A 26948-nucleotide genomic window follows, 5' to 3' on the forward strand; every position below is an offset into this window, starting at 1 on the left:
AAGCTAAGCGTATTACCGCCATCTACTGGACTGAAGTGCAGTTCATTGGGGATCTTTTAAGGAAAATAAATACAATAAAATATAATAATAAAATATAACAAAACCATAAAAACTAAACCAAATAAATCAAAACAAAACAAGAGTTCTAAATCCTATTTGCTAACTGTGTGTCTTTGATAAATGATATTATGAAACTAGTAATATTTCCTGATCTTGGCTAATATGCCTAAGGAGAAAACTTACTTTGCTGCACTAAGCGCCCTTTTCAGTTTTTCTAGAGAATCTTTCACAGTTCACAGAACATGTTCTACATCCTCTGACTCCACAAACCTCACAATTTCGAGATGGATGTTTGTTTATGATAAATAAATGACTGTTTAGAGCAGTGTGACCTATCCTTATTCTGTAAAACCAGACATCCTCCTGTCTGTTTATGTAACTATTCTTTTCCCCTAATATTTCTTGTTGTAAGTTGTAAAGATACATACCCTTTTTCTACTTATCCCATTCAGACTGCCACATTGTATAAATGTTTCATTTTTGTAGTATTGTAGCACATATTCCCTAGATACTGCCCTACATTGTCTTTCGTTCATACAATCACCCTATAGGGGAACAAAATAACCAAGGTGAGGATGTTTCCAGAGGCAAAATCTTACTGCATGTTATATCCTCTATCTCTGACTGACTTGCATCCCAGCCAAAGCTACAGATCTGAGACCTGCCATATTCCCAACATTCATTGAGGACCTCCTTAGTAGGATGAGATGTATTATGTCCTTTTAAATTGACCCAATAAGCCATACTCAATTTCAGATGCCTGAGGTGAAATGGCATTTCTCCTGTCTCTACTTGCAGCTCTGGTACAGGAGAAGTTCTAAATGCACCACAACATATTCTGAGACTTTTAGCCTGCCTTCTGTCAAGTGTGTTAAGGTGCTTTTGATGTAGATCTGTACACAATACATCCATTGAAAACTGTTCCAATCAGAGCAATATCAATTTTTTTTGGGACGTTTCTTAAGCTCCCCAGTTGTACCCTGCTAAGCATTCCAAGACATTAATACCCTTCTTGCACTTCTCAATCATCTTCTGAATGTGTTCCTTGAACCTTGACTTGATACATCAAACCACACTCCCAGCAGGGACCTAATGGTATTGACTTGCTTTAAATCTTGTCCATATAGCTTAATTTCTATAGAAGGATTACTTATTTTCTTTAAAAAACAGATGACGAGTTTTTTTCCACAGATAAATGAAAACCCCATTCAGATGCCCATTTATCTACCTTGTTAATAGCTAGTTGCATTTTAGCTGTAATGTTTCTGTTTCTCTTGTGCACAAAGCATCTTCCCACCAATGCCCATCCTATTCAACTTAATTAACAACCCCTCCTTCCATAGCATATCATATGATTATTATATGACAAATAATGTGGCCAAAACTAAATCCTTGTTAATTTGTGCTTTCCTTATTAGATTTCCCATGCAAACAGCAGGGTCCAATCAGACAAATAATTTGGTAATTGACGTTTATTGCAGATTAGTTTAAACAAATGACCTTTCGCTTGCTTAAAAATTTGTATTCATGTGATTCAGGTTAAATCGATTCCTGTTCCCTTCCTTAGATGATGATGTAGTAAAAAGAAGCGAGCCCTCTACTGACTGGAGGAAATATTTAAACAACGATTTTCTTATTTGAATTTCCCACAATCCTTCTGTATTGTGCGTGCACTTTTACGAGGTTCTCGCGAGAACACGGTCTCTTCCCAGGCCGTCGTTGAATGAGGTAGGTGAGGAGAATGTGATCAGTGGGGTTGAATTTTCTTCAAAATGGCTTTAAATTGCATTTTACAGTGTTCTTTTAGATTACGATACCTTGATGGAACAGAGATACGTTAGATTGTTTTATTCCTGATATTGGATGGCATTTGTAGTACTTTGAACGACGAGAAGTAGTAGTGCTGCCTACGTGAGATCCGAAGAGAAGGACTTGGGAAAAGTCGTTTCGTAGGCCCATGTGCGTTTGCAAGACTAGATGCCTTAGTTTTAGCTGCTTAACCGATATACTTTGTGGGTCGATTGTAAGGTCGTGATTAAGCGTTTTTGTTTCGGGAAAGCCCAACCTGGTAGCATTAGCAAATGTCAGAAACAGTGTCTCAGAACCTCCATTACCCATTGAGAAGGCTAGCTTGACTAGCCTCCTCGCTAGTTCGCTATGCTATCTTAACCGGTATTGGTAAGCGGTAAAGTTGAGCGATTCTGTAACACACGTGAGAACGTTAATGGCACGCATAGGCATATTGGGGACGTAAACAGGTTGAGGTACCACAGCCTTGGAGCTTTCCATGCTGTAATAGATGAATGTAGGAAGTAGCAATAGCTTGTTAGTTAGCACGAGAGCTAACTCACCCAACATGTTGTCAGATATTCGCGAGCTAGCGAAACTTGAAGGCTAGCCATTGAATGGATAACTCTGCATGTATTGCCTCTGACAGATTCTTTCTTCTCTTACAGACATAGGCCATGTTCAGTACTAGCGCGAAAATCGTGAAGCCTAATGGCGAAAAGCCGGACGAGTTTGAGTCCGGCATCTCCCAGGTGAGACCACTGCCTTCATTTTAGCCAGCTTTTAAATTCTGTCAGTCGTACCTCTTATGTCCAGGAGTACAGTGTCAAACTTAACGTTGACTACGTTTGAATAGGCACTGCTGGAGCTGGAGATGAACTCGGACCTGAAGGCACAGCTGCGGGAGCTGAACATCACCGCTGCTAAAGTGAGTTACTCACCAACCCGGCTCAACACAATGGCAAATCGAAACTGTAGACATGTGCAGCATTATCGTTAGCTATTCCCCCACCTGTAAGGTTTGTTGAACATATTGGCTTCTGCATATAAGCTTCTGTTCTGAGACAGAGTGACATTGTTTTCTAAGGCTTGACACATAGTGATGCTGTTGATGTACCAACGAGGATACCCTGTGAGTTGCACTCATATGGCTCTGTCTGTGTGGCGTATGGGAGCGTAGCACACTAGTGCTGTGACGTATATTCCCGTTCCACGACGTTGGAGAGCAAGTCTGTCCCCGGCCTTTGGGCTGGTGAGGATGGCGCCCTGTATATTCCTACATCTTCTCAGAGCCCTTTGGGCAGTTACTGTGGAGCTAAACCATGCAGTGCACAATCCTTGTTCGCTCTTTTGCTATGTAGTTGTCGGTGCATGTGGCGAGCAGAAGCATTTTACCAGAGTGTATCTGATAGATGCTCTTGCACGATTTATTTAGACCTGGAATGGTTCTCTTACAGGAAATTGAAGTTGGTGGCAGCAGGAAAGCCATCATTATCTTCGTGCCTGTGCCCCAGCTGAAGTCCTTCCAGAAGATCCAGGTGCGACTTGTGCGTGAGCTGGAGAAGAAGTTCAGTGGCAAGCACGTGGTCTTCATCGCTCAGGTAAGACTGCCCTTCGTCCCTAGGGAGCCTCGGCCGTGCTCTGGGTTCGGACCTCTGCCTTGCATGCTGGCAGTTGATCTCTGCCCCATGGCTGAATTTGGCACCAATACTTGCGAGCTTTAGAACTTTTTTTTCATCTTACCTGGCAAGATCATTCTACATTGTAATTCTGTGATCATCTTAAGGGTTTTCCTGGAACTGTTAGAGCAGTATAATTTTAACATGTAGCCTCGATGTGTTGTAAAATATTTGCATATGATTGTCTACCCTGCTATCAGGTAATTCTCTGGTGATTTTTGTATGATTTGAGATTAAAATCTCCAGTATTTTTCCCAACCAAGTTTAAAACTGTGGTAGTTGATGAACCAACGAGGATACCCTGTGAGTTGCACTCATATGGCTCTGTCTGTGTGGCATATGGGAGCGTAGCACTTTGGTGCTGTGACGTATATTCCCGTTCCACGACGTTGGAGAGCAAGTCTGTCCCCGGCCTTCGGGCCGGTGAGGATGGCGTCCTGTATATTCCTACATCTTCTCAGAGCCCTTTGGGCAGTTACTGGGGAGCTAAACCATGCAGGGCACAATCCTTCATCAGATGTTTTTCTGTGTTTGATTTTGTCCTTGAATGTGATGCTTAAGCGTAGGGTTTCATTTTATTTCAGAGGAGAATTCTGCCCAAACCCACAAGGAAAAGCCGCACGAAGAATAAGCAGAAGCGCCCCAGAAGGTGAGGAATCATTATCTGCATATTTTCTGTATAGGCTTGGGAGAGCTTCCTTGTGCCAGGTCTGAATGAATACAAATCGTTGCAGCTGGTTTTGTTTCAACCAACGTGGATACCCTGTGAGTTGCACTCATATGGCTCTGTCCGTGTGGCGTATGGGAGCGTAGCACTTCGGTGCTGTGACGTATATTCCCGTTCCACGCCGTTGGAGAGTAAGTCAGTCCCCGGCCTCTGGGCTGGTGAGGATGGCGTCCTGTATATTCCTACATCTTCTCAGAGCCCTTTGGGCCGTTACTGTGGAGCTAAACCATGCAGTGCACAATATTTATCTTTTAAAGTAATGCCACTGATTGCATGTTTAGTCATTATATGGTGAATGTTTTGACTCAGTTGGATGTAACATGGGATTTGTCTCTCATAGCCGTACTCTGACAGCGGTGCACGATGCCATCCTTGAAGACCTGGTCTTTCCCAGTGAGATTGTTGGCAAGAGGATCCGCGTGAAACTGGACGCCAGTCGGCTCATCAAGGTCCACCTCGACAAGGCGCAACAGAACAATGTTGAACACAAAGTGAGTAATCCTGTTATCTGAAGCTTGTCCATGTAGTAAAGCACCAACGTGGATACCCTGTGAGTTGCACTCATATGGCTCTGTCCGTGTGGCGTATGGGAGCGTAGCACTTCGGTGCTGTGACGTATATTCCCGTTCCACGACGTTGGAGAGCAAGTCCGTCCCCAGCCTTTGGGCTGGTGAGGATGGCGTCCTGTATATTCCTACATCTTCTCAGAGCCCTTTGGGCTGTTACTGTGGAGCTAAACCATGCATGGCACATCCTTATTTCATACGTGTAGAAAAACCTTGTATCATTTTTGTTATAGGAAAAGTTTTCAGCCAAGTTTCTGTTCTCAAATTGCAATTCAAAGCGAGATTTTGTTTTGTTTATGTTACCATTGACCCAAGTTTCATGGTGTAAGCACTTGGTACGACAAGGATTTAGGTAATTGACATTCATAGGATAACGTTAAAATGCAGTACAGGGTTTTAATTATGGAAAATACTTTTCTTGTACACACTCAAACTTCAGCATTTAATATACTCAAATGACTCCCCTTCACATACAAATAGTTGAATTCAGTCCATAATGTCACGACTTGTCAGTGTGATATAAAAAAATATTTTGATTAATGGACCTGCTATTACCAGAAAGTAATTTATGTGAAAGCTGGTTTAAATTTTTTACAAAGTTATTTAATTAATATTTGGGTTCATTCAGTGGATACACATCACCGCCAGCAAAATGTTTATTTAGCTGCTGCCCAGTGTTCTAAAGATGGCAGTTTAATGTACTGACGTGGGTCTGCCTCAGTCAGAGGAGACAAATGCTGGCCTGGTGACATACAATTGTTGACAGGATGTAGTAAGAGAGTATGACCTTGAAATGATTGCTTCCGAAGACTGAAGCCTTAGTCATGTCTGTATTAACGTTCCTCTTCCTCTCCCTCTCTCTCTCCTGTACCAGGTGGAGACTTTCTCTGGGGTCTACAAGAAGCTCACAGGCAAAGACGTTGTATTTGAATTCCCTGAGTTCCAGCTGTAATGCACAGATGACAAAATAAATTTGTTTACTGTCACAAGGCATTCTGGCTTTTTTGTTCCCCCCCTGTGTGGATGTTCCATCTTCCACTGCTCATCTTGGTGGGGAAAATGACTTAAAATTAGATCAGAGAACTTAATTGCCACACAACATTGTCGACTGCTGTCCAATTGTTGCACATCTTTTGTCATAGGTAGCTCAATCCAATAGCAGCGGGAGATGGAAGGTAGAAAATAAAACTAAACTAAAGTCCAGGGGGGTATTCCATGTACATGGTTTAGTGACAGACCTGGATAAGTTAACTCGGAGTAAGTGGTAAACCTCAATTAGGAGGTTTACAACTTTGAGTTTACATAGAATCCCCCCCCCCCCCCGGACAGCTTTGGGAGTTCAGGAGTCTGATAGCGGGGGAAGAAGCTGTTATTGAGGTACGTTGTTCCACTGAAAACAGAACAAATGTCACTGCTTTTGTTGCTGATGTCAACACAGGACAATTTGGGGCTTATAAGACTAGCTTAAACAGGGTTGTAGATCAAAAGGGAATTAGAGATGGCTGTCAGAAGAATGAATGTGTGGCTCAATGAAGCACGCAAATCTATTCAAGCAGACCCCCAAAATAAAATTATGAATATTAAAAAAAGATCATAATAGGTCCTATTTAAAAATCCAGAGTAAGGCCGAATCTCGATTCTTCCCCTTGCCCCTTTTGCTTTGTCTTGTCTTTGTCTTAACCCTAGCACTTGCAAGTGTAAGGGCCAAGGGCTGAAAACTTTCCCCTATGAAATGAGACGCCACTCGGTTTCGGGTACCTCACGGCGTCGCTGGATAATACAGGATGGTACATGTAAAGCACAGATCGATGTCTTCAAACAAGTGCTGTCATTCACAGATATCAAACGGAGTTCGCGGATAAGTTATCTGTAGACATGCGTGACTGTATGAGCTATGAAACTAGCAATTTAAAAAAAGTTTCAATTATGGTTGCAAATATATATACGACTGTATAGAGCACAAAACTAGACTGTCGTAATTGTTTTGTGGACGGTACATGTAAAGCACGGCTCGATGTCTCCAAAGCAAGTGCTGTCATTCACAGATATCAAACGTAATTCGTGGATAATAAAGTTATCGGTACACATGCATGGAGTCAGGCTAGTCCTAGCAAGCTACCATATAATCCAATGAAGTGGTGGCATACGCGCTAATTGTAACCTAAAACTACCGTTTGAAAGCTTCAGTTAAGACCAACAATACTATGCATAGTTCGTGTAGCAGATTTCAGATCAAACCGAGTCATTATAAACATATAAAAAGTTGTGTAGATAGCTTTATTCATGTAAAATATTCCTCGCTTCAAGCAGCCATTTTTAAAAAAAAAATTCCCAAGCTGGTTTCGCTGTGTGCTCTGGGATAGCCCTTGGAGGAGCAAGGTAGCTCTCCGATCAGCTTAAAAACTAGGGCCATACACCACTTAATCTTACCCCTTAATCTTGATCAAATTGGGTATTGAGACACCACTAGCTCTCACATGAACGCGCAACTTCAAGGGTAAGGGGAAAGAAAAGGGGTAAGGGGAGGTATTGAGATTGGGCCGAACACCCCGGTCACACCTATGCGTTGATGCGTCTGGGTTAACGGATCCCCATTCACTTTGAATGGGGTGACATCCTTTTGCCGAACTGAACGGAGCCACAATTCAGTTCGGCATAGGATGACACCCCATTCAAAGTGAATGGGGATCCGTTAACCCTGACGCATTCCAACGCATAGGTGTGTAAGGGCAGAGGCCTGGCTCAATCAGTGGGAAATGAAGAGGCACAGCGGTGGACTGTTCCAGCCAATCAACAAGGGGCGCTCAAGCTCCAACTTTGCTTCAGTGCTCGTACACCAAATTGAGGGCTGTATATGATTGGCTGGTGACCACCACACCTTCACATGGGGTCCAAAAATCATGCTAATGTAATTGTAGAAACCCAAACAGCCTAAGGATTAGCTCATGGTGAGGACTGTCACCATTTCACACACCTGGTCTTTTACAAAAGCATTTTTTCGCAATGCAAAATGTGTAAAGACTGAGTTGTGTTTGCACACACCAGCAAACACTGATATCCTTACATATAGGCAGAAGTTATGTTCATCATTAAACTGCTTTTGTTGATTTGTGTTGGTATGTTTTGGCTTGGGATAGCTCTATGACACTTCACACAATAAAAATGTAGGCTTCATATTGCACCGTGTCACTTTAACTTGCTAATTTCTCTGAAGTGAACTTTGGTCTGGGCCCCCTTTCGGAACTTTGAGTTTGTAAACAGGGCTATCTAGTCCTGCACTGTCAGTACAGACAGAGTAAGCAACCTCAAACGGCTGTAACCGATTCCTCTGAGGTTGGATTTTATGTTTGGTGGGTCGGTGAAGTACTGATCCATAGATTTTTGCACTGGGCCTTTTCATATTCATTTGATATACGGCTTGTCATGGCAACCAGGATAGCACAACAGACATCCTCAGGTGTCCCAGACTTCCTGCAGTTCAACGACCTGGCCAGCGAAGCTGCAGGGGGGAAGGTGAGAAATGATCAGAGCGCATTTTAAATTTAACAGGATGGATGAACAGTACAGTATTGAGATGTTAGTTTGATTAGTATACTGCACTGTTTATGGGTGCTTGTAATACATGCCTGGCTCAAGTGCAGTCTGTTATCTTAGGTGATATTTGCCACAGATGAGTGGTTTGCCCCAGCTCGAAACCTTTTGAAGGTGGAGTATGAAGTTTATCGATCATTTTTTCACTAAATCAGGTCCAGGCAGCTGGCACTACTTGTCTGATTTACTTTACTGATTTAAAATATCACCATGACATGGCTGTATTTGGCAGAGGGAGACCCCTGAGTTTATACCGTCTGCATTTACCGATTTTGGAAAATGGATGGATGGTTGGGAATCACGGAGGAAGAGAATTCCAGGTAGAGTCATTTATCACCCTGACTTTCTCATTGCTATATGCAAAATGGCCATAAATAATCAGCGTATCTCATGTTGAATGTTTTGAGTTTTTACAGACTCTCCCGAGATGTCATTTATTTGTTGTCCACCTCTGACAGGGCATGATTGGTGCATCATAGAGCTCGGGGTGCCGGGGGTGGTGCATGGCCTTGACATCGACACGTCGTTCTTCACAGGGAACTACGCCCCCTCCGCCTCCCTGCAGGCTGCTTGTTTGGGTACGCACTGAGGCCCCAGTACCTGCTCTCATGACTCTGCCTCTCTACCTGCTCTCATGACTCTGCCTCTCTACCTGCTCTCATGACTCTGCCTCTCTACCTGCTCTCATGACTCTGCCTCTCTACCTGCTCTCATGACTCTGCCTCTCTACCTGCTCTCATGACTCTGCCTCTCTACCTGCTCTCATGACTCTGCCTCTCTACCTGCTCTCATGACTCTGCCTCTCTACCTGCTCTCATGACTCTGCCTCTCTACCTGCTCTCATGACCCTGCCTATCTGAAGCCCCAGTGCTCTCATGACTCTGCCTCTCTGCCTGCTCTCATGACTCTGCCTGCTCTCATGACTCTGTCTCTCTGAGGCCCCAGTACCTGCTCTTATGACGCTTCCTCTCTGAGGCCCCAGTACCTGCTCTTATGACGCTTCCTCTCTGAGGCCCCAGTGCTCTCATGACTCTGTCTCTCTGAGGCCCCAGTGCTCTCATGACTCTGCCTCTCTACCTGCTCTCATGACTCTGTCTCTCTGAGGCCCCAGTACCTGCTCTCATGACCCTGCCTCTCTACCTGCTCTCATGACTCTGCCTCTCTACCTGCTCTCATGACTCTGTCTCTCTACCTGCTCTCATGACCCTGCCTCTCTACCTGCTCTCATGACTCTGTCTCTCTACCTGCTCTCATGTCTCTGTCTCTCTGAGGCCCCAGTACCTGCTCTCATGACCCTGCCTCTCTACCTGCTCTCATGACTCTGCCTCTCTACCTGCTCTCATGTCTCTGTCTCTCTGAGGCCCCAGTACCTGCTCTCATGACCCTGCCTATCTGAAGCCCCAGTGCTCTCATGACTCTGCCTCTCTGCCTGCTCTCATGACTCTGCCTGCTCTCATGACTCTGTCTCTCTGAGGCCCCAGTACCTGCTCTTATGACGCTTCCTCTCTGAGGCCCCAGTACCTGCTCTCATGACTCTGCCTCTCTGAGCTGCCACTGCCTGCTCTCATGACTCTTGCCTCACTGTTTGCACATGTTTGTGTTCTGGAATGTGGGGAGGAAAAAGTTTTGGTCCTCTGTCGAAATTCATATTCAAATATATTCAATATATTTACAACTGCTTTATCCACATTTATAGTTAATAGTTCAATACATTCTGACATCACAATCAACAATCACACTACCACTGTAATATGCTAAGCGTGACTGATGGTGGTCATAGCGTGGTAGTCTCACTTTCCTGTTTTTCCTGTCTATGCAGAGAAGCCGCCTTCTCTGAGTCTGGAGGGAGACCGCACCGGCATGGCTGCTTCTGAGGAGCAGTTGAGACGTGCTTCTGAGGTTAGTGTGAGGGAGAGCAGTGGCCCTCGTGGGTGACAGTGGTTCAGGGGGTAGAGGAGTCTTTGAGCAATCGGAAGGTTGCTAGTTCGATCCCATCTCATACTCACCAAGTGTCGAAGTGTCCTTGAGCAAGACACTGAACCCCCAATCTTGGCGAGTTGGATAGTAGCCTCTGCCATCAGTGTGTGAATGGCTGGATGTCTGAGGCATTCATCTATAAAGAAATTTAGAGCTCCAGGAGTAGAAAAGCACTATATAAATCCAGTATATTTACCCTCAAGCACCCTGACCTAATACTGTTACTGTGATGCTGTCTTGCAAGTAAAGCTCTTCAAACACTGATTTTCACCTGAAATTAATTAAGAGTAATTCATATGATCTGACCTCTAAATCAAGGGTTTGGTTTCCAACATGGAATAAAATAGGCAAATACTGTGGTGCACTGGCCAAGCTGGTGTTGTTTGACGGCACAGACAGTGAACAGCCATTTGTGATTGACAGCTGCACTCTGAGAATTGGGAGGAGCTTGTTCCAGTGACAAAGCTGAAACCAGGATATGCCGACTCCTGTCACAACTTCTTCCCTCTAAATTCTTCACGAAGGGTCACGCACGTCAGACTCAACATGTACCCAGGTACCAGGTTGTCTCGTGTGATTTCAATTAATATTATAAATACTCTAACTCAGCAGTTATCCACCATTATTAGTTTGGCGATACTGAAAGTGCAAAAGAGTTTCAGACCATGGCGGTCTCCAGAACAATTCTTACTTTTATCCACCCACTTCATGTTTGTGTTTGTGTTTTTTGTTTGTGTCTGTGTCTGAAGATGGGGGCATCGCCAGATTGAGAGTGTATGGCGTGGGACAGAGGAACTGGTCGTCCGTGTCGTCTCAAGACGAGGTGGACCTGGTGGCACTGGTCAACGGAGGGGTGTGTCTTGGCTACAGTGATGCCCACTTTGGCCACCCACGCAACATGATTGGTATATTATGCCCTGGAAGTGTTCCCACGCATCATGATTGGTATATTATGCTCTGGAAGTGTTTCAAGGGAAGGGCTAACTGTTAACCCCACTATCCCCCCTTACCGTCTATCAGTAGCTCTCTGCTCAACCAGCCATGATCTGCTTTGCCTAGTTCCAGATCCCATCAAGGTGTTACAGGTTGGATCTGGGACGGGATCACAGTGTTTATGAAAAAATCTCAACCTTTGTAACTTAACTAGCAGGGGGATAAAAATGAACTCTGCCCTTTTGGAAAAAAAACAACTGGCAGGATTGAGAGCAAAGGGGAATGTTGGTGCCTTACAGGTTTGGGCCGAGCACCCAACATGGGGGATGGATGGGAGACGGCCAGGAGGCTGGACCGACCCGCCGTGCTGAAGGTGAGCAGGCTCTTCATCTTCTTAATATTACTGTGGAACACAGTCTCTCTCTTTCTTTCTTTGCTCTCTCTCTTGCACTCATTCTCTCTCTCCTCTCTCTCTCCTGCACTCATTCACTCTCTCTCTCTCTCTCCTGCACTCATTCTCTCTCTCTCTCTCTCCTCTCTCTCCTGCACTCATTCTCTCTCTCTCTCTCACTCACACACACATACCTACACATCAGGGGTGACTAACTATTCTGTTGATTAGCATCTGGTCTGTCTTTTGATGTACATAAGATGATAGCAGTACCTAAAAATAAATGAAGTTTGGATCATTGTGTCTCTAAAACTCTAAAGTCTGTTGACTAACGTGCAATGGTCTGTTGATTGAGGAAAGTGATCTGTTAATGTTGGGGCGGGATGTCCACAGATGGATGGGCAGGGCATCCTTCAGGTGCCTGGCTCTGAGTGGGCCATCTTTAGGCTGGGCCATCCTGGAGCCATCCACGGCATCGAGATCGACACCAATCACTTCAAAGGTAATGAGCGTTCAGTTACAGTCTCAGCGGTAAGAAGAGACATCACCGCCTGCCATGCACTGACAGATCACCCTGACATTCCATTTGACATTGATTGATGGTCAGTGTTGACACATCCACACACACAAACACATAAGGCCCTACCACTGAATCAGATCCAGTTTCATCCTAAAGCTTAACTAACTAATGGTATCATCCTATGCATGCATTGTGATTGGCCACAGGTAATTTCCCAGACTCCTGCAGGTTGGAGGTGTGCAGTTTGACAAAGGATGAAGAAGAGCGGTGTGTCAGCAGCAGGTGGAGGAGGGAGCCCCCTAGTGGATGGAGAGTGCTCCTGCCTCCACAGAAGGTGAGGAAGGGCAGCCAGCAGAGACAATAACCCAAATGCTCAGTGTCTTCACACCAAATTGCTAAGTAGCACTTTACTATGCATTCGGTCTTTGTCTTCAGTTCCACCTCAGACGCAGTCACTCTGTCTCCACGGTAACCACTGTCTTTCTCTCCTGCAGCTCCAGGCTCATCACAGACACGTGTACTCTGGGGAAAACATGGTGCACTGTGGGACAGTCAGTCATGTGCGCCTGGTCATGGCCCCAGACGGCGGGGTCAGCAGGCTTAGGCTGTGGGGACGCATCACCTCTGACCTCTCTTCCCTTTCTGTGACCCCCCCAAAACCGATCTCCAAACTGTGAATCCACAGTGTGCATATGTGTCTGTGTGCTACAGGTGATTGTAATATCTTATAACGAAGGTTACGCCTCATATTCACAAATACAGGCCTTTGAAGTACCCACTGATGTGTCTGATCTACTAGTTGTAACTTAGCTGAACTTTTCATCCTGTAAAATGGAACATTTTCTACTAGTTCAAACCCTTTTGCAGTACACAAATGGCCCATTACAAAAATTAAACAGTTGTGAGAGATATTTGGAGAAAGAGTGCTCTCATGTAAGTGCATGAGGGACATGGTGAAGTGTGTGTGAGTAACTGTTGATGAAAGAGTCACACATTGTCCATTGAAATGACTGAAATTAATCCATCGAAAGAAACAGAAAAAAACCCTCCTGTTGTTAGAGTTGGTCTAAAAGGCATAATATAGGCTACTGATCTAATAATAACAATCTATTTAGTATTTAGTATATATAGTCTATTTATTCAAATAGTATTTCCGGTATTATTTGTAAAGTACAGTATAGTGTCTTTTTAATATTATTGTTATTAACTAACATAGTCTTGTGTAACCAGTTATGACTGAAGATTGCAAATCATCAAAAAACACACTTTTTAATTCTAATGGTAACATTTGGGTAGAGGTTTTGTGGTGTACAGAACATAGGGGGAAACGTGTGTGATACAAAGGGTCAACATACAGTTCATACGAAATTTGACTCAATTAATATTTTAAAATATTGTAGTCTTATCAGAATTTCCGAACTATCCGTGAAGATGATTGTGACCTCACCCCATGCTCTAACTTCCATGGTGATGCATCAAACGTTCCCTATAACAGGTGAGTCCCGGGTGATACCGCGTGTACCGACATCGGATATGATGCTGCACACCAACACCACTGTTTACCTTACACACCTTCGGGTATCACCTGTCAATTAACCCATTTCATAATCCATGACGGGTGATCAGTTTGCACGTCAAGCAAGAGTTATTAGCTTCTTCAAAAATGGCAGGACTCGCAAGAAAGCCCTCCCATCCTCGACTGTCAACTAAGACAGTGTTGGTTTATAGAAACGGCGACGCTTATTTCCCTGGGAAGAGGTTTGTGATCAATCCCCGTCAGCTGGCAACATTTGATAGCTTCCTCAACGCGGCGACCCGCGGGGTCGCTGCTGCTTTTGGCGCTGTTAGGAACGTGTACACCCCGTGTGAGGGTCACCGTGTGTTGAATTTAAATACTCTACAGCATGGAGAGAAATACGTTGCGGGCGGAACTGAGCGCTTTAAAAGACTCGAGTAAGTCCCTTTCAATTTTTGGAATCTGTCATACACTGTGACCAATCACTTCTGATGACCGTACTTATTAGCATTTCTTTGTACCATTCACTGTTTTTAGTTACTTTAACATAGCCACGAAGAAACCGCAGTGTAAAACGAGGGAAGTGGTGAGTTCAATCAATGTTTCTTCAAATGTGAGACAGATGTGTTAGTATGAAAACATTGGTTGCATTTCTTGATATCGGATGTCCAAGGTGTTTTTTTCTTCTGTAATGACAACATCACCAAAAGAACCTTTAATATCATTGTCTTGTTCAATTGAGTTGCTATATTGCTGAATGTTTCTGAGTTGCTCAGTGTTTGGATCAGATTCAACCAGTGGTCCATAGCAGAATTAATGTCCCTGCTCGCTGGAAGAGAATCGTGTACCAGTCTTGCACCATCAAGTGAGCACAAATAATCTCTTTCACAAACACTCAAGTCACACTGTGTAGAGACCACAACGTATGGTTATACATGTTATCTGAAGGGCTTGTACAATATAATTATATTTATACGATATTCATATGTTACATATTATAATATTATAATACTTGAATACCTTCCTAAGAAAATCCTCAAAGTAGGTTACAAACATAGATTAGTTGACCCATTGTACATTTTGTAATAAATAAGGTTCAACCCATATACAGTTCCTTGTTTTTTTATCAGATAGGCCTACATGTGCTTGGGTTTAGTGAGTGTAGTTTTACTGTTAGCAGTACTCTCATGCTGGCCCTTGTTGTTTGTGTGTTGTGTTCTGTAGTGTGTTTACCAACGGAGACATCTTGGTTCCTGCTGCTCGCATCCTCTTCCCAAAGTACACCCTCATGAGCTGGGATCAGGTGCTCGCCATGGTAACAGAGAAAGTGCATTTTCGCACAGGAGCTGTGCACAAGTAAGGATGTTGCAAAGATGTGATGAATATTTTCACAATTAAAACTGGAAAAAGCTGGATTTAGGAATACAATGAATTAATAAAGGGCACTTTTGGGTTGGTCTACGTTAATTAAGTTCATCGAAAGTGACAACACATTGATTAGTTAACAACAACAAAAAACACTGTGCACAAGTAAGGATGTGGCACAGATGGTCAAGTCTTGACAACAAGTGATAAATAACAGAGCTTTTTTTCTTGAAAACTGGATAAAGCTGGATTTATGAATACAATGAATTAATAAATGGCTCTTTTGGGTTAGTCTATGTTAATGAAGTTAATCTAAAGTGACAGCACATTGATTAGTTAGTTCAGAATTATATTTCGATTATTATGAGGGCATGCTGGATTGTGTACTATTTTCAAGACTATGCAGACTGGATGGAACTCCCATAACCAGTTCTAGGCAGCTAGTGAATAACCAGTACTATGTGGCTGTGGGCATGGAACGGTTCCGTCTGCTACCCTACTTCCATTGGGTGCCCAGGAAGAACATCGTGCACAGGGGCAGTTTGGGGTGAGTTTCCTCAGCAGGCCTGTCCCTCTCAGACCAGCTAGAGTGGTCAGACAGCATAGCCAGGTAGCATGGTCATTTCAAGTCAAAGTCAAAGTGTTTATTGTTGCATGCACCAAATTGCTTCAGCACAGCAAATTTCTTAAGACTTGGCCAGCATCATCATCTACGCAGTAGACGTCATACAGATAACAAGTAACATTTACCAAATAAATAAATAAATAAATTTAACAATAAAACATACAACATATAACGTATGATATCTTTCTATCAGAAGGAGGTAATGCATAGACCCTTGAACATGACTTCACACCAGTGTTTTTTGTTGTTGTTCAAAGTTTCCTGCTCATTCCGGTTGTCAAAGTCTCTTCCTAATCCGCTCTCTGTCTCCCTCCCATTTTTCTGTCTGTTTGCCCGGAACCACAGTGATTTGCTTCCTCCTGCGCCTAGGAAGGGGAAGACCAATCGAGATTTGGTAAGTTCTCTTAAACAGCACGTGTACGAGATGAGACATGTTTCTTAGCAGATAAATCGGTCATGAGTCAGATTTCTCATGTAAATATATCAGAGGGACACTCTGGGCCCTCATTTCAGCGCTGTGTGTTACGTGTATGATGTAATGATAGTCTGCAAATGGAAGAGTCGAGAGGAATGTATGTATGGCATGTATGCACTCAAAGGCCGCTAGAGTTGGGTAGCCTTTGTGGAACGGGTGAAACTTCATATTCATTTGTGGGTGTACCGTTGAATTTGTGTCTTTTGAGCCAATCGTATTAACAGGAATTTTGACATATGCTGTGATGACTAGCCACTTATCATGTGTATGGTTCAAGTCCAACAGACATAAGTACTTGTTAAAATATTTAAAGTGTTAAATTGTGAAATGATTACATATGTCTGTGTGGCGTGGAACCAGTCGTGCCGGGTGTGAACGCTGGGTATGGCTGTAAAGGAGAACACCATACACATCATTACTCTGCAGCAACAACTTTGATCCATGGAGTTGTCCCCACACACTTAATGCCTGGCACAGATTAGGAATGTGTCACCATATGATTGACATCTGATTGGCATTGCTTTATCTAGATACCCATTATTATGTCTCCTATACAACATAGAGGCTGATCTAGTGTTGCATCCTGGGGATTGTAGTTAATAACATTGTCAGTATTCATCATTGGCCCATTGACATGTGTTTAGGTACAGGTTACTTGTTCCTGTGGTACTGGGGTTGCTAAGCACTGGTTAGAAATAGTGTGCACCACGTGGAGAGCCCTGCCCGCTCTGTTGAGTGTCCCCCTGCTGTTTGATTTCCGTGAATTTTGAAGATGCTTTTCCAGTCTTCACCAGAGGGGGGCGACATGGATTGTACAATCTCTCCATTTGACCTACACGAGGTAAACGCTTATGGCCAGAGCGTGCTGTTGCCTCCTGATAGCTGCCGCTTGCCATCCACAGAGAGTTCTCCTTGAATACCCCTCGGAATTTCAGATTGTTACATTTATGTTCCGGAATACTTTTCCAGCTCTTGTAGAGCACTGTTCTGTTCTTTGGCACAGGCTAAAGTCACTATCGTTGGTCAGTTTAAAGGAGAGCTGCGTTAAACACTTGTTTGAATACACACAACACAACACAACACTTTCTCCTTCTACATCAATACACATTTATTCAGATCCTTAGCAGACAGCTGGCTGCATGTCCTCTCCCTTGCCAGTAGGTGCTTGTTCATGTGTGATTGTGTGGCTGCTGGAGGCTCATGTCTTCGCTGCAGCAGCATTATGTGATTAGTTTGCTGCACCACAGATTGATTCTCTGATGGCCAGGACTTGTCTCGCTCAGTGTGTGTGTGTGTGTGTGTGTGTGTGTGTGTGTGTGTGTGTGTGTGTGTGTGTGTGTGTCTCGCTCAATGGCGGAGTCTCAGAGGAACATGGCGAACAACTGAGTTCACAAAAAAACACACACATACACTTATACAAGCACACACACACACACACACACATACACTATTCCAAGCACACGCACACACCACACACATACACACACTATGACAAGCACACATATAGACTTTCAGACTTAACCTTAGTGTTTGCTGTCATTTAGGTTATACATGGATTTACTAATATGTTATAATTATGTTGAATAATGTTTATAATTATACACATCAGTTTACTAATCTTCTGGATGCATTGTCTAATAAATGTGATAACAAAGAATCTGATGAACTAATAAACAAACACTTCATCAGTACAAATATGTTTTGTAATTCAATTCATGAGTAGAGTGAAGAGCAATGAGATTTGTTTGATTGGTTTTAGAAATGTTCCATATAGTCAATTACATTCAACATACTGTAGGTATTCTAGTGAGACTGCCTGTGTGATCAGTCATTTGTGTGTGTGTGTATGTATGTGTGTATTGTGTGTGTGTGTGTGTGTGTGTGTGTGTGTGTGTGTGTGTGTAAATGTGTGTGTGTTTGTGTGGGGGTGTGTGTGTGGATGTGTGTGTGTAGTTTGCAGACCCCAATTTCTATGGAAACTCTCTGTTCTATGCCAAGCCAGACAAGAGGACTCAAGAAGTCTCTAAGCCCAAGACAGGACGCTCTAAAACAGAGCCCCAGCTTTCCCCAAGAGGTGACACACACCACACGCACACACACACACACACGCACACGCACGCACGCACGCACACAAACCAACACGCACACACACTTGCGTCTAGTGAATGCATGCCTACATTCATGCGACACATGTGCATTGAGAAACATTCCAGATTAAACCCAAGCTATTTACGTCTACTGAGTTTAGCATCATCCATAACTATCCGATCAACAGAGACAAGCCTAGGTGCACACATGGCAACAGTACACCTCACAGCCTAAACCACTGCAGACAGCTGGTGTGTCTGCACATGTAATTGCTGCCTAAACGTTCATTGACACCTTATTGACTTTATGCACCAGAGAATGAGGCTCCTCCGACTCCGGCCATCAGTAATGTGGGGGCCTCCCTGGGCCTCGTTCGCTCTGCACCTGGGGGACCCCCGTGGGCCATGAGTGGTTCGGGGTTAGAATGTGTGATGTGATCGGGCTGATTGATTAATGACCGGCGCGATCGGGCTGATTGATTAGTGTAAGAGCAGAGGTGGCGGTCAGGCTGGGGGTCGGGGGTTGGGCACGTAGCTGCAGGAGAAGCTGAGGTGGGAGCAGACGCTGGGCCGGGCCGACAGCTAAGTTGTTGGTTGTCTGGGTGGTCCGTTAGTGGCGGAGGGTCTCAGTGTCCGGAATCTTCCACAGGCAGCAGTGTGTTCAGAGCGAAAGACTCACGTAGAGAGACGTCAGGAGCCGCGGAGGTGCAGGATGGCAGACACGTGCAGATGGAGCTGCCCATTGATCAGGTGAGGCCAGCTGTGTGTGTGTGTGTGTGTGTGTGTGTGTTTGTTTTATTTCATTTTGTCTGTAACGTTTGTTATTTCATTTGTGTGAATGGATATTTGAAAGCTGTGTATGTTCATGACTTCATGTGATGATGAGAGATGTGGTTTTTAGATGAGTGTGGAGTATTGGTTTCTCTCTGTGTGTGTGTGTGTGTGTTTACTTTTGTGAAGTGTTTGTGTGTGTCTGTGTGTGTTTATGTGTGTGTGTGTGTGTGTGTGTGTGTATCTGTGTAAGGCTATCTTTGTAAGTTTACTTTTGCGAAGTGTTTATGTGTGTCATGTGTTATGTGTGTGTGTGTGTGTGTGTGTGTGTGTGTGTGTGTGTGTGTGTGTGTCATGTTTTCTCAGATGGAAGCCAGAGTGGTTGAGGAGGAGCAATGTGAGATGACTGAGCAAACACAGCGTCACAGAAGATCCTGCCTACGCAGTTCAAAGGTCAGCCCATGCCTCCTAAACACGCACATCCTTACACACACACATCCTTACACACCTGTATATCTGGGCTGTTGTTGTCCAATCTTCAGAGGTTAGTGTTGTCAATAGATCAGGAGTGACCAGATGTGTGTATAATTGTGTTTACACAAAAGGGATTTGGGTGTCTGTCATGTTAGAAGTGCTTATATTTCTGTGTACAAACATCTCTATCACATTCTTAATTTGTTTTATTGAACAATTAGAGTGATGTGTGTGTGTGTGTGTGTGTGTGTGTGTGTGTGTGTGTGTGTGATTCTCAGATTGAGGCCAGTGAAGTTGAGGAGGAGAAATGTGACATGACTGACCCAGCAACATGTTCTAGTGAAGCCTCCTCACCAATTTCAAAGGTCGGCACCTCTCTACACATGCACACACAAACACGCACACACACACACACACAAACACACACCCTTTACACTGAAAGGTCCTAGTTATAACTCTCGTGGTGTGTGTAAAATCTTCTAAAGTCTTCATCAGTGAAACAAATAGCCCCTGTGATATGTTCATGAAAACGATGTCTGTCTGACAGAACTGTCTGTTCATCCAGCAAAGTCCTGTATACCAGGGGTTCCCAACCTTTTTCGACTCCGAGGCCCAACTTTTCGTATTTGTAACAGGTCGGGGACACCCCGCTTATTTTAGCGAATCTATATTCCATTAGGCTAATTGAATCTATAATCCATTAATTTGAATTATGAAGAGAAAGTTGCGTTAAAACATTCTATCACATTAATCCCGGCCACAATAATCTCATAGATTCACGTGTTAACTTTGACATGCATAATTCATTTTGTTATCAATTTAAAATCAGTTCTTCGTGGAAAATTTGTGGGGGGAGGGAAACAAATCTGAAACATTTTCGCGGCCCAATGGATAGTGCTCCGCGGCCCATGGGTTGGGAAACCCTGCTGTAAATGATGTCTGTCTGACAGAACTGACGATGGCTTAGGCCGAAACGCGTCTGGAAAAGCTTGAGAGTGTGGTTTTATTCTACTCAAAGTTAACATTCTTTTCCTCGCACCCGAAAACGCATTTTTGTTTTTGAAGTAGAGCGCACCTATCCCTACTAATGTTTGACAGAACTGTCTGTTCAACAAGCACACAGTCTCACCTAAGCACCACTGCGCACTGAACACATATTTCTCTCTTGCACACAGGTTGCCGAGGAGACGGCCTCAAGCGGACGCCTCACACGTATCGCAGCGCCCAATGTACACCTGTCTCTCCCAAGCATAGACTCCACCCACCTGACCTCACTCCCCAGCCTAGATCCCTCTCCTTCAGCACAGTCAGACTGACCTGAGAACAGGTGAATGTTTTCAAGTCTATACCTGTGTTACCTAGGCTAGGGCACCAGTCAGACTGACCTGAGAACAGTGCAGCTCGTGTCACAGGTGACTGTTTTCAAGTCTATACCTGTGTTACCTAGGCTACGACACTATCAGACTGACCTGAGAACAGTGCAGCGCGTCTTACAGGTGACTGTTTTCAAGTCTATACCTGTGTTACCTAGGCTAGGGCAACATCAGACTGACCTGAGAACAGTGCAGCTCGTGTCACAGGTGACTGTTTTCAAGTCTATACCTGTGTTACCTAGGTGTTACCAGTGTTAGGAGTTTGTCAGTTCCACCTATTGGGGAAATAAATTGCAAATGGACAGAGATGTCAGGGGCTTCAATGCACTGAACAACTTGTTTGTAGACATGTTAACTACCTAAAATAGGCTTACCTGTTTGTACACACATGCTAACTACTTAAAGTAGGCTTACTTGTTTTTAGACACATGCTAACTACTCAAAGTTGGCTTACCTGTTTGTAGACAAATGCTAACTACTCAAAGTAGGCTTACTAATTGTAGACATATGCTAACTTCTTAAAGTAGTCTTACCTGTTTGCAGACACATGCTAACTACTTAAAGTAGGCTTTCCTGTTTGTACACACATGCTTAGGCCACTACTTAAAGTAGGCTTACCTGTGTGCAGACACATGCTAACTACTTAAAGTAGGCTTACCTGTTTGTAGACACATGCTAACTACTTAAAGTAGGCTTACCTGTATGTAGACACATGCTAACTACTTAAAGTAGGCTTACCTGTTTGTAGACACATGCTGACTACTTAAAGTAGGCTTTACTGTTTGCAGATACATGCTAACTACTTAAAGTAGGCTTACCTGTTTGTAGACACATGCTAACTACTAAAAGTAGGATTACCTTTTTGTAGACACATGCTTACTACTTAAAATAGGCTTACCTGTTTGTAGCCATATGCTTACTACTTATAGTGTATGCTGGAGCTTGCCTCTACATTGTGCCAGGCTACTACAGTTTGGAACTGAGCGCTTGCTTCAAACAGTGCAGATATTTAATGCTAATCGTGCTTCATCTTTCACAGGTACTGGATTCCCAGACTCGGTTTCTGAGCATGCAGTGTCAGACCACAGCACCATGTGTGTATTTTAGCATGGACTGTAAATAAAAACATCAGTTCTTTCACCATTTGTTCTCTAAAGTGCCTATCACGCCAACCCACTTCCAGAGCAACTTGAAGAAGAAAACGGGAACTTGCATCATCAATAAAAGAGCATTCCATCAGGCCGTGTTTTGTTATTTCTGTGGAGGAACCATATTAAGAATGGTTTGTTGATCATTTCTTTGTAGAGCTCTTCCAGTGTTTTATTTTATTGTTCTAAAAATACATGGAAATGCTGAGATACACTAATTTTTATATATATATTTTTTATGTTTATGTATATACTTGAATCCTATTCCTACCTTGTTGCTTTGACAATTGAATTTCCCTCACGGGATTAATAAAAGTGTATCAATCTATCTAATGCCCGAGATGAGACGGAGAGAACAGTCCAGGCAGTAGCCTAGTCCACATCTCAGCACTGGAGATATATTGACTTTACGTTTGTTTGTTTTGTTTGTTTGTTTGTTTGTAAGAGGTGGTGTTAATAAGGCATGACCGTGTGGCAGAGGCAGCAGTTCTTAGTGAGCTTGCTGCGTTTAGTTCTATTCCTAATCCTGCCTTGACACTCATGAACTGCACTGGAAATTAGTCCTGCCTTGACACTCATGAACTGCACTGGAAATGTGGTGTGTGTGTGTGTGTGTGTGTGTGTGTGTGTGCACTGGTAAGCATTTCCACACTTGCAGTTTAATTACTGGGGAGAAACCTGAAATGAAAGAAGTAAGTAAAATCTATACAGCATTTTTTGTTTGTTTGTTTATTTGTCCTTGGCGTGTTATATGGAGGAAGCAATGTCATCAACATGCCAGTTATACTGTGAATGACAGAAGTTGCTCTGTGTTAATCTAGAGTATTATAAACCATGATATTATGCTATAAATTACTGTATACTCCAATGACGACGCACCATAAACTACCCTGTAATACTATGATAATAAACTCAAATGGAAATAGTATGGAGATCAAAAGCCTAATCTCCATAAACTGGGTGAGATGAAATAGAGTCAAGGCCATCACCTCTGCAGGGCTCTTGAAACAACCACATAATCTGATCACACCCACCTTCTCTCCAACATACATACACTCACTATCGCTCACACCCCTCTCCCACATACATACACTCACGATCGCTCCCACCCTCTCTCCCACATACATGCGCTCACGGTCGCTCCCACCCTCTCCCAAATACATGCGTTCACGATCGCTCACTCTCAATCTCCCACCCCATCGCACCAACACATTTGGTCTCAATACACACCCCCACACATATCCACAGTATGCGACACAAGAGTGAGTAGACAGGTCAAGCAGGCAGACACTAACTTGCATGAGAATGATGTAGGCTTTCTGGTTAGTATAAAAGCGTGTGTTTTTCATTTAAAATAATAATTATTCTGATTCTTATGCTGGCCGTGTACACTGTCCTATGTCTTTGTAGCCCTGGACAAAGTGGGAGTGGAAACCCCTCCAGCCATCACACGCTGTCCTCCACCTCTCAAACAACAGGAGAGATATAACAACAGCAGACAGCCGGCATAAAACATATGCCAATGAAACTGTCAGGAACACACGCACACATACACACACACACACACACACACACAGATAATTCCATAAGAAACCTTAAATTTATGATGGCTGCTCATGGTTGTGGTCAGGAAAAGCCTTGAGTGAATTACATCATTCCATCTCAGCCCCTCTCGTTCTGCTGGTTTATGAGAAGATATATTTTTATGATCTGATTTATAAGATCCCTGCCCCAGTCAGGGCACTGGTGTGTGTGTGTGTCTCCTCTGTGTGCTTGGATGTGCAATATATGCTGCTCGCAGTACAGGTTTTTGTGGATATGTGTTAAATGACGTCATTGCAGTTCTATAGTGTGTGTGTGTGTGTGTATAAAAGCATGACCCTTTCCCGCTGCCTGTGTGTGTGTTTGTGTGTGTTAAGAGTTATCTGATCCTACTTGGCCACCAAGGTAGCCCGGGGGGCCAAAGATGACCACACTGACCCAGCAGCATAGTTTCTGTGTGTGTGTGTGTGTGCGTGCGTGCGTGTGTGCGTGCGTGTGTGTGTGTGTGTGCGTGCGTGTGTGTGCGCGTGCGTGTGTGTGTGTAAGAGGCACTCTGCTGACATCTCATCACTTATCTCTCATAAAACCGTCTCACAACACAGGAGAGGAGATATGTGCAGCCATGTCATAACTCCCTTTCCTTTGATCTCGTTCTGTTCTGCTGTCAGTAACTTTCTGACTCACTCTCTCTCTTTCTAAACAGCACTGTTTACCCATTTGGTGTGTGTGTGTGTGTTTGAGAAGTAGAGAAAGTGAGATACGGATATTTGAGATGTTAAATATGACATTCACTCCGTTCACATTTGACTTTTAACGCAGCGTAATGGCCTTTTCTTTCTAAAGTATGAATATAAAATAAATAAATAAATACAAGTATGAATTTAAACCGAAACTTCAGCGAGGACACTCATCAGTGTTGCCTTGTGACATCAGATTTGATGCTAAATAAAAAAAGTGTTAGCATTGCTCAAGCAATCCAGTCCTATTACCACTCAAACGTTGCCAAATCTCACACACACCTACTCAAGTGCTTTCTCACACTTTCTCAAATCTCTGACTCACACTCACACACACTTGCACTCCCCTCGTTAAAGTTCACCTTGTTGGTGGAACGGAGAGAACAGGACTGGGGGAGGTGCTTAGACTGGTGTGTGTGTGTGTGTGTGTGTGTGTGTGTGTGTGTGTGTGACTTTGTGTGTGTTGGATAGTGTTGGTGTATGTGTGTGTGAGTAAATGTTTATGAAAATCGTGTGTACTTTTTTTGTTGCACACATTCACACACACACACGAACACACTCACATATTTCTCATCCATACACACACACTCAGACACAATTAGCCTCACAACTTATTTGTATTCCTCTGCAACCAGACAGGCTCCATTTGGTTAACTTCATTAAGTATTAAGGCAACCCCCTCTCGAGACACACAGGCTCACAACAGAAGACTCTCAAATCTCCTCTGTTTTCCCTCTGTCTCTCTATCAGTCTCTCCTTTCTCTCACTCTCCTTCTCTCCATCCGAATTTGCCTTTCCATCAGGATTTAAATTCTGATTGACAGGACTCAGTTGCGTGCCAATTCAAACAGATCCCCTGCAAACTCTTTTCTTTTTTTGGGGGGGGGGGGGGGGGGGGGGGGTAGATTAGAATGAGTTGGAGGAGAAGCACACTAGAAGGTTTTCTGGATGAACACCGGGGGGGGGGGGGGGGGGGGGGGGCTTGTTCTTCCGTGATCCAGACGTCCTTGAGAGGCTTGGCTTCCTTAAGCTGCCGTCCCTCTCTGCCCTGTGGGTGGCCAGTCTCTCACAATGCTTCATAAAGCCCTCTCTGTTGGAGGAGGCAAAGGCCAACAGGTGTCCAAACATACAGGGCCTCGGAGTGGCTGTAGCCTCTGACATACTACACACAACACACACACACACACACACACACACACACACACACACACACACACACACACACACACACACACACACACACACACACACACACACACACATACACACGACACACACATACACACACACACATACACACGACACTACTCTCACAAACACACACACACACACAACACACACACACACACATACACACAAGCCTCATAAGCACAGCTCCATTTAATTGTGTGAGGAGAAGGCACTGCCGCCGTGAGGTATTGTTCTGATGTCAATGACTCTCTCTGGGGACGCCCCAGACAAGGAAGCTGAGGCATGGCCTCTCTTACGGTGGCACACAAACACACACACACACACACACACACACAGACACACAATTACGGTGGCTGAAGTATGGATGACTCCTGTGATTGGCGAGTAATCAGGCGTCAGGTATGCTCCACAAGCCTCCAGGACTTGAACAGAAACATGTGCACCCTTAATGCACAGTCCAGCCAGTCCTCAAAGGGTTTTAATGTGGAAAATAAATGTTGAAGGTAATCTAAGTACATCTCCAAGAAATGACAGAAACATTCAGGTATTTTCTTAATGTATTAGTTCAATGAGCCCCTTTCGTAAACCTTGTATTGTTACAAATTGCTTTACAAATTAAATTAGACAATTAATTATGTAATGCAACACATTCCAAAATGTATGTGTAATGCAGATGATTAAAAAAAAACGATGAGGTAATGTTGTGAATTGTAATAAGTTCTTAGCTATGTTCTTAGTCCAAGTTCTTCAAGAACCACGGAAATACTTGGACTGGCAATATGATTACGGCTGGGAACAACAACATCAGAAATCTCCAGTGAAAAGTAACCCACTCAGTCCCTGCGAGCTTCCTGCTTCCCCTCCCCTGTAGACTAAACTAGGGCAAGCAGAGGCAGTGGGGTTCTCGTGATGGGTGGTATGGCCACAGTGACCTCTTTCAGAAACAAGAACAAGAGGGAAAAGAAAACAGCTGATAATAGAACAGCGTCTAGGAGGAGGGGGGGGGGGGGGGGGGGGGGGGGGGTTGCTGCGACCAGCTGGACAAGCTCAAACCCGTGCACCCCTGTGCCCTGGTCAGCCCTTCCAATCAGAGACCTCGCTCTTGGACATGACCTCCGACCTTCAAGGCGAGGCATCTGCACAGTGTCAGGGTCAGGAGGGGGGGGGGATGGTGGTGGTGATGGTGGTTGAGAGAACACGTTTGTCAGGTGGTCTGGCCCAAGCCATTCAAGCACTAAATTACAGCAATTAAGTCCCTGCACACCACCCCCCGCCCCCTCACACACACACACACACTGATCTCCGCACAAATTCCTACCCCTCCCAGGTTTAAACAGCCTTCAACTGAATGTGTTTGCATTGTCACAATGCCATTAACAAAGTACCTGCACTGGTGAACAGAATTATCCAAT

The 26948-nt window shown here is 44.0% G+C and overlaps 3 protein-coding genes across 3 annotated transcripts; all 3 read left to right on the forward strand.

Moving 5' to 3' along the window:
- The first annotated feature begins 1733 nt into the window (after positions 1–1733).
- Positions 1734–5809, forward strand: rps7 (ribosomal protein S7). Its single transcript, XM_080833288.1, has 7 exons — positions 1734–1788; positions 2517–2600; positions 2705–2776; positions 3306–3449; positions 4112–4176; positions 4595–4745; positions 5695–5809. Exons 2-7 carry the CDS (start codon positions 2526–2528, stop codon positions 5770–5772), a joined length of 585 nt encoding a protein of 194 aa, XP_080689414.1. The 5' UTR covers positions 1734–1788; positions 2517–2525; the 3' UTR covers positions 5773–5809.
- Positions 5810–8243: 2434 nt separating this feature from the next.
- On the forward strand, positions 8244–12909 carry allc (allantoicase; the record flags this gene model as incomplete). Its single annotated transcript, XM_080833415.1, has 11 exons — positions 8244–8333; positions 8475–8525; positions 8644–8731; positions 8870–8989; positions 10231–10310; positions 10812–10944; positions 11138–11293; positions 11621–11694; positions 12106–12214; positions 12439–12566; positions 12727–12909. The coding sequence occupies 11 exons, from the start codon at positions 8244–8246 to the stop codon at positions 12907–12909; spliced, it is 1212 nt and encodes a 403-aa protein (XP_080689541.1).
- A 934-nt stretch (positions 12910–13843) lies between these two features.
- LOC308360867 (doublecortin domain-containing protein 2-like) lies at positions 13844–20861 on the forward strand (the record flags this gene model as incomplete). Its single annotated transcript, XM_080833043.1, is given in 11 exon segments — positions 13844–13873; positions 13875–14185; positions 14286–14334; positions 14537–14613; positions 14973–15104; positions 15511–15660; positions 16084–16132; positions 18167–18287; positions 18950–19050; positions 19438–19524; positions 20721–20861. Coding segments are annotated over 11 exon segments (1248 nt in total).
- Positions 20862–26948: the final 6087 nt, after the last annotated feature.

This window comes from Sprattus sprattus, assembly GCF_963457725.1.
Source record: "Sprattus sprattus genome assembly, chromosome: 2".
NCBI lineage: Eukaryota > Metazoa > Chordata > Actinopteri > Clupeiformes > Clupeidae > Sprattus > Sprattus sprattus.

Coding starts and splice junctions, on each gene's coding strand:
- rps7 (XM_080833288.1), top strand. CDS start 2,526: ATGTTCAGTACTAGCGCGAAAATCGTGAAGCCTAATGGCGAAAAGCCG. Junction 2,601..2,704: donor TTGAGTCCGGCATCTCCCAG/GTGAGACCACTG, acceptor ACGTTTGAATAG/GCACTGCTGGAGCTGGAGAT. Junction 2,777..3,305: donor TGAACATCACCGCTGCTAAA/GTGAGTTACTCA, acceptor GTTCTCTTACAG/GAAATTGAAGTTGGTGGCAG.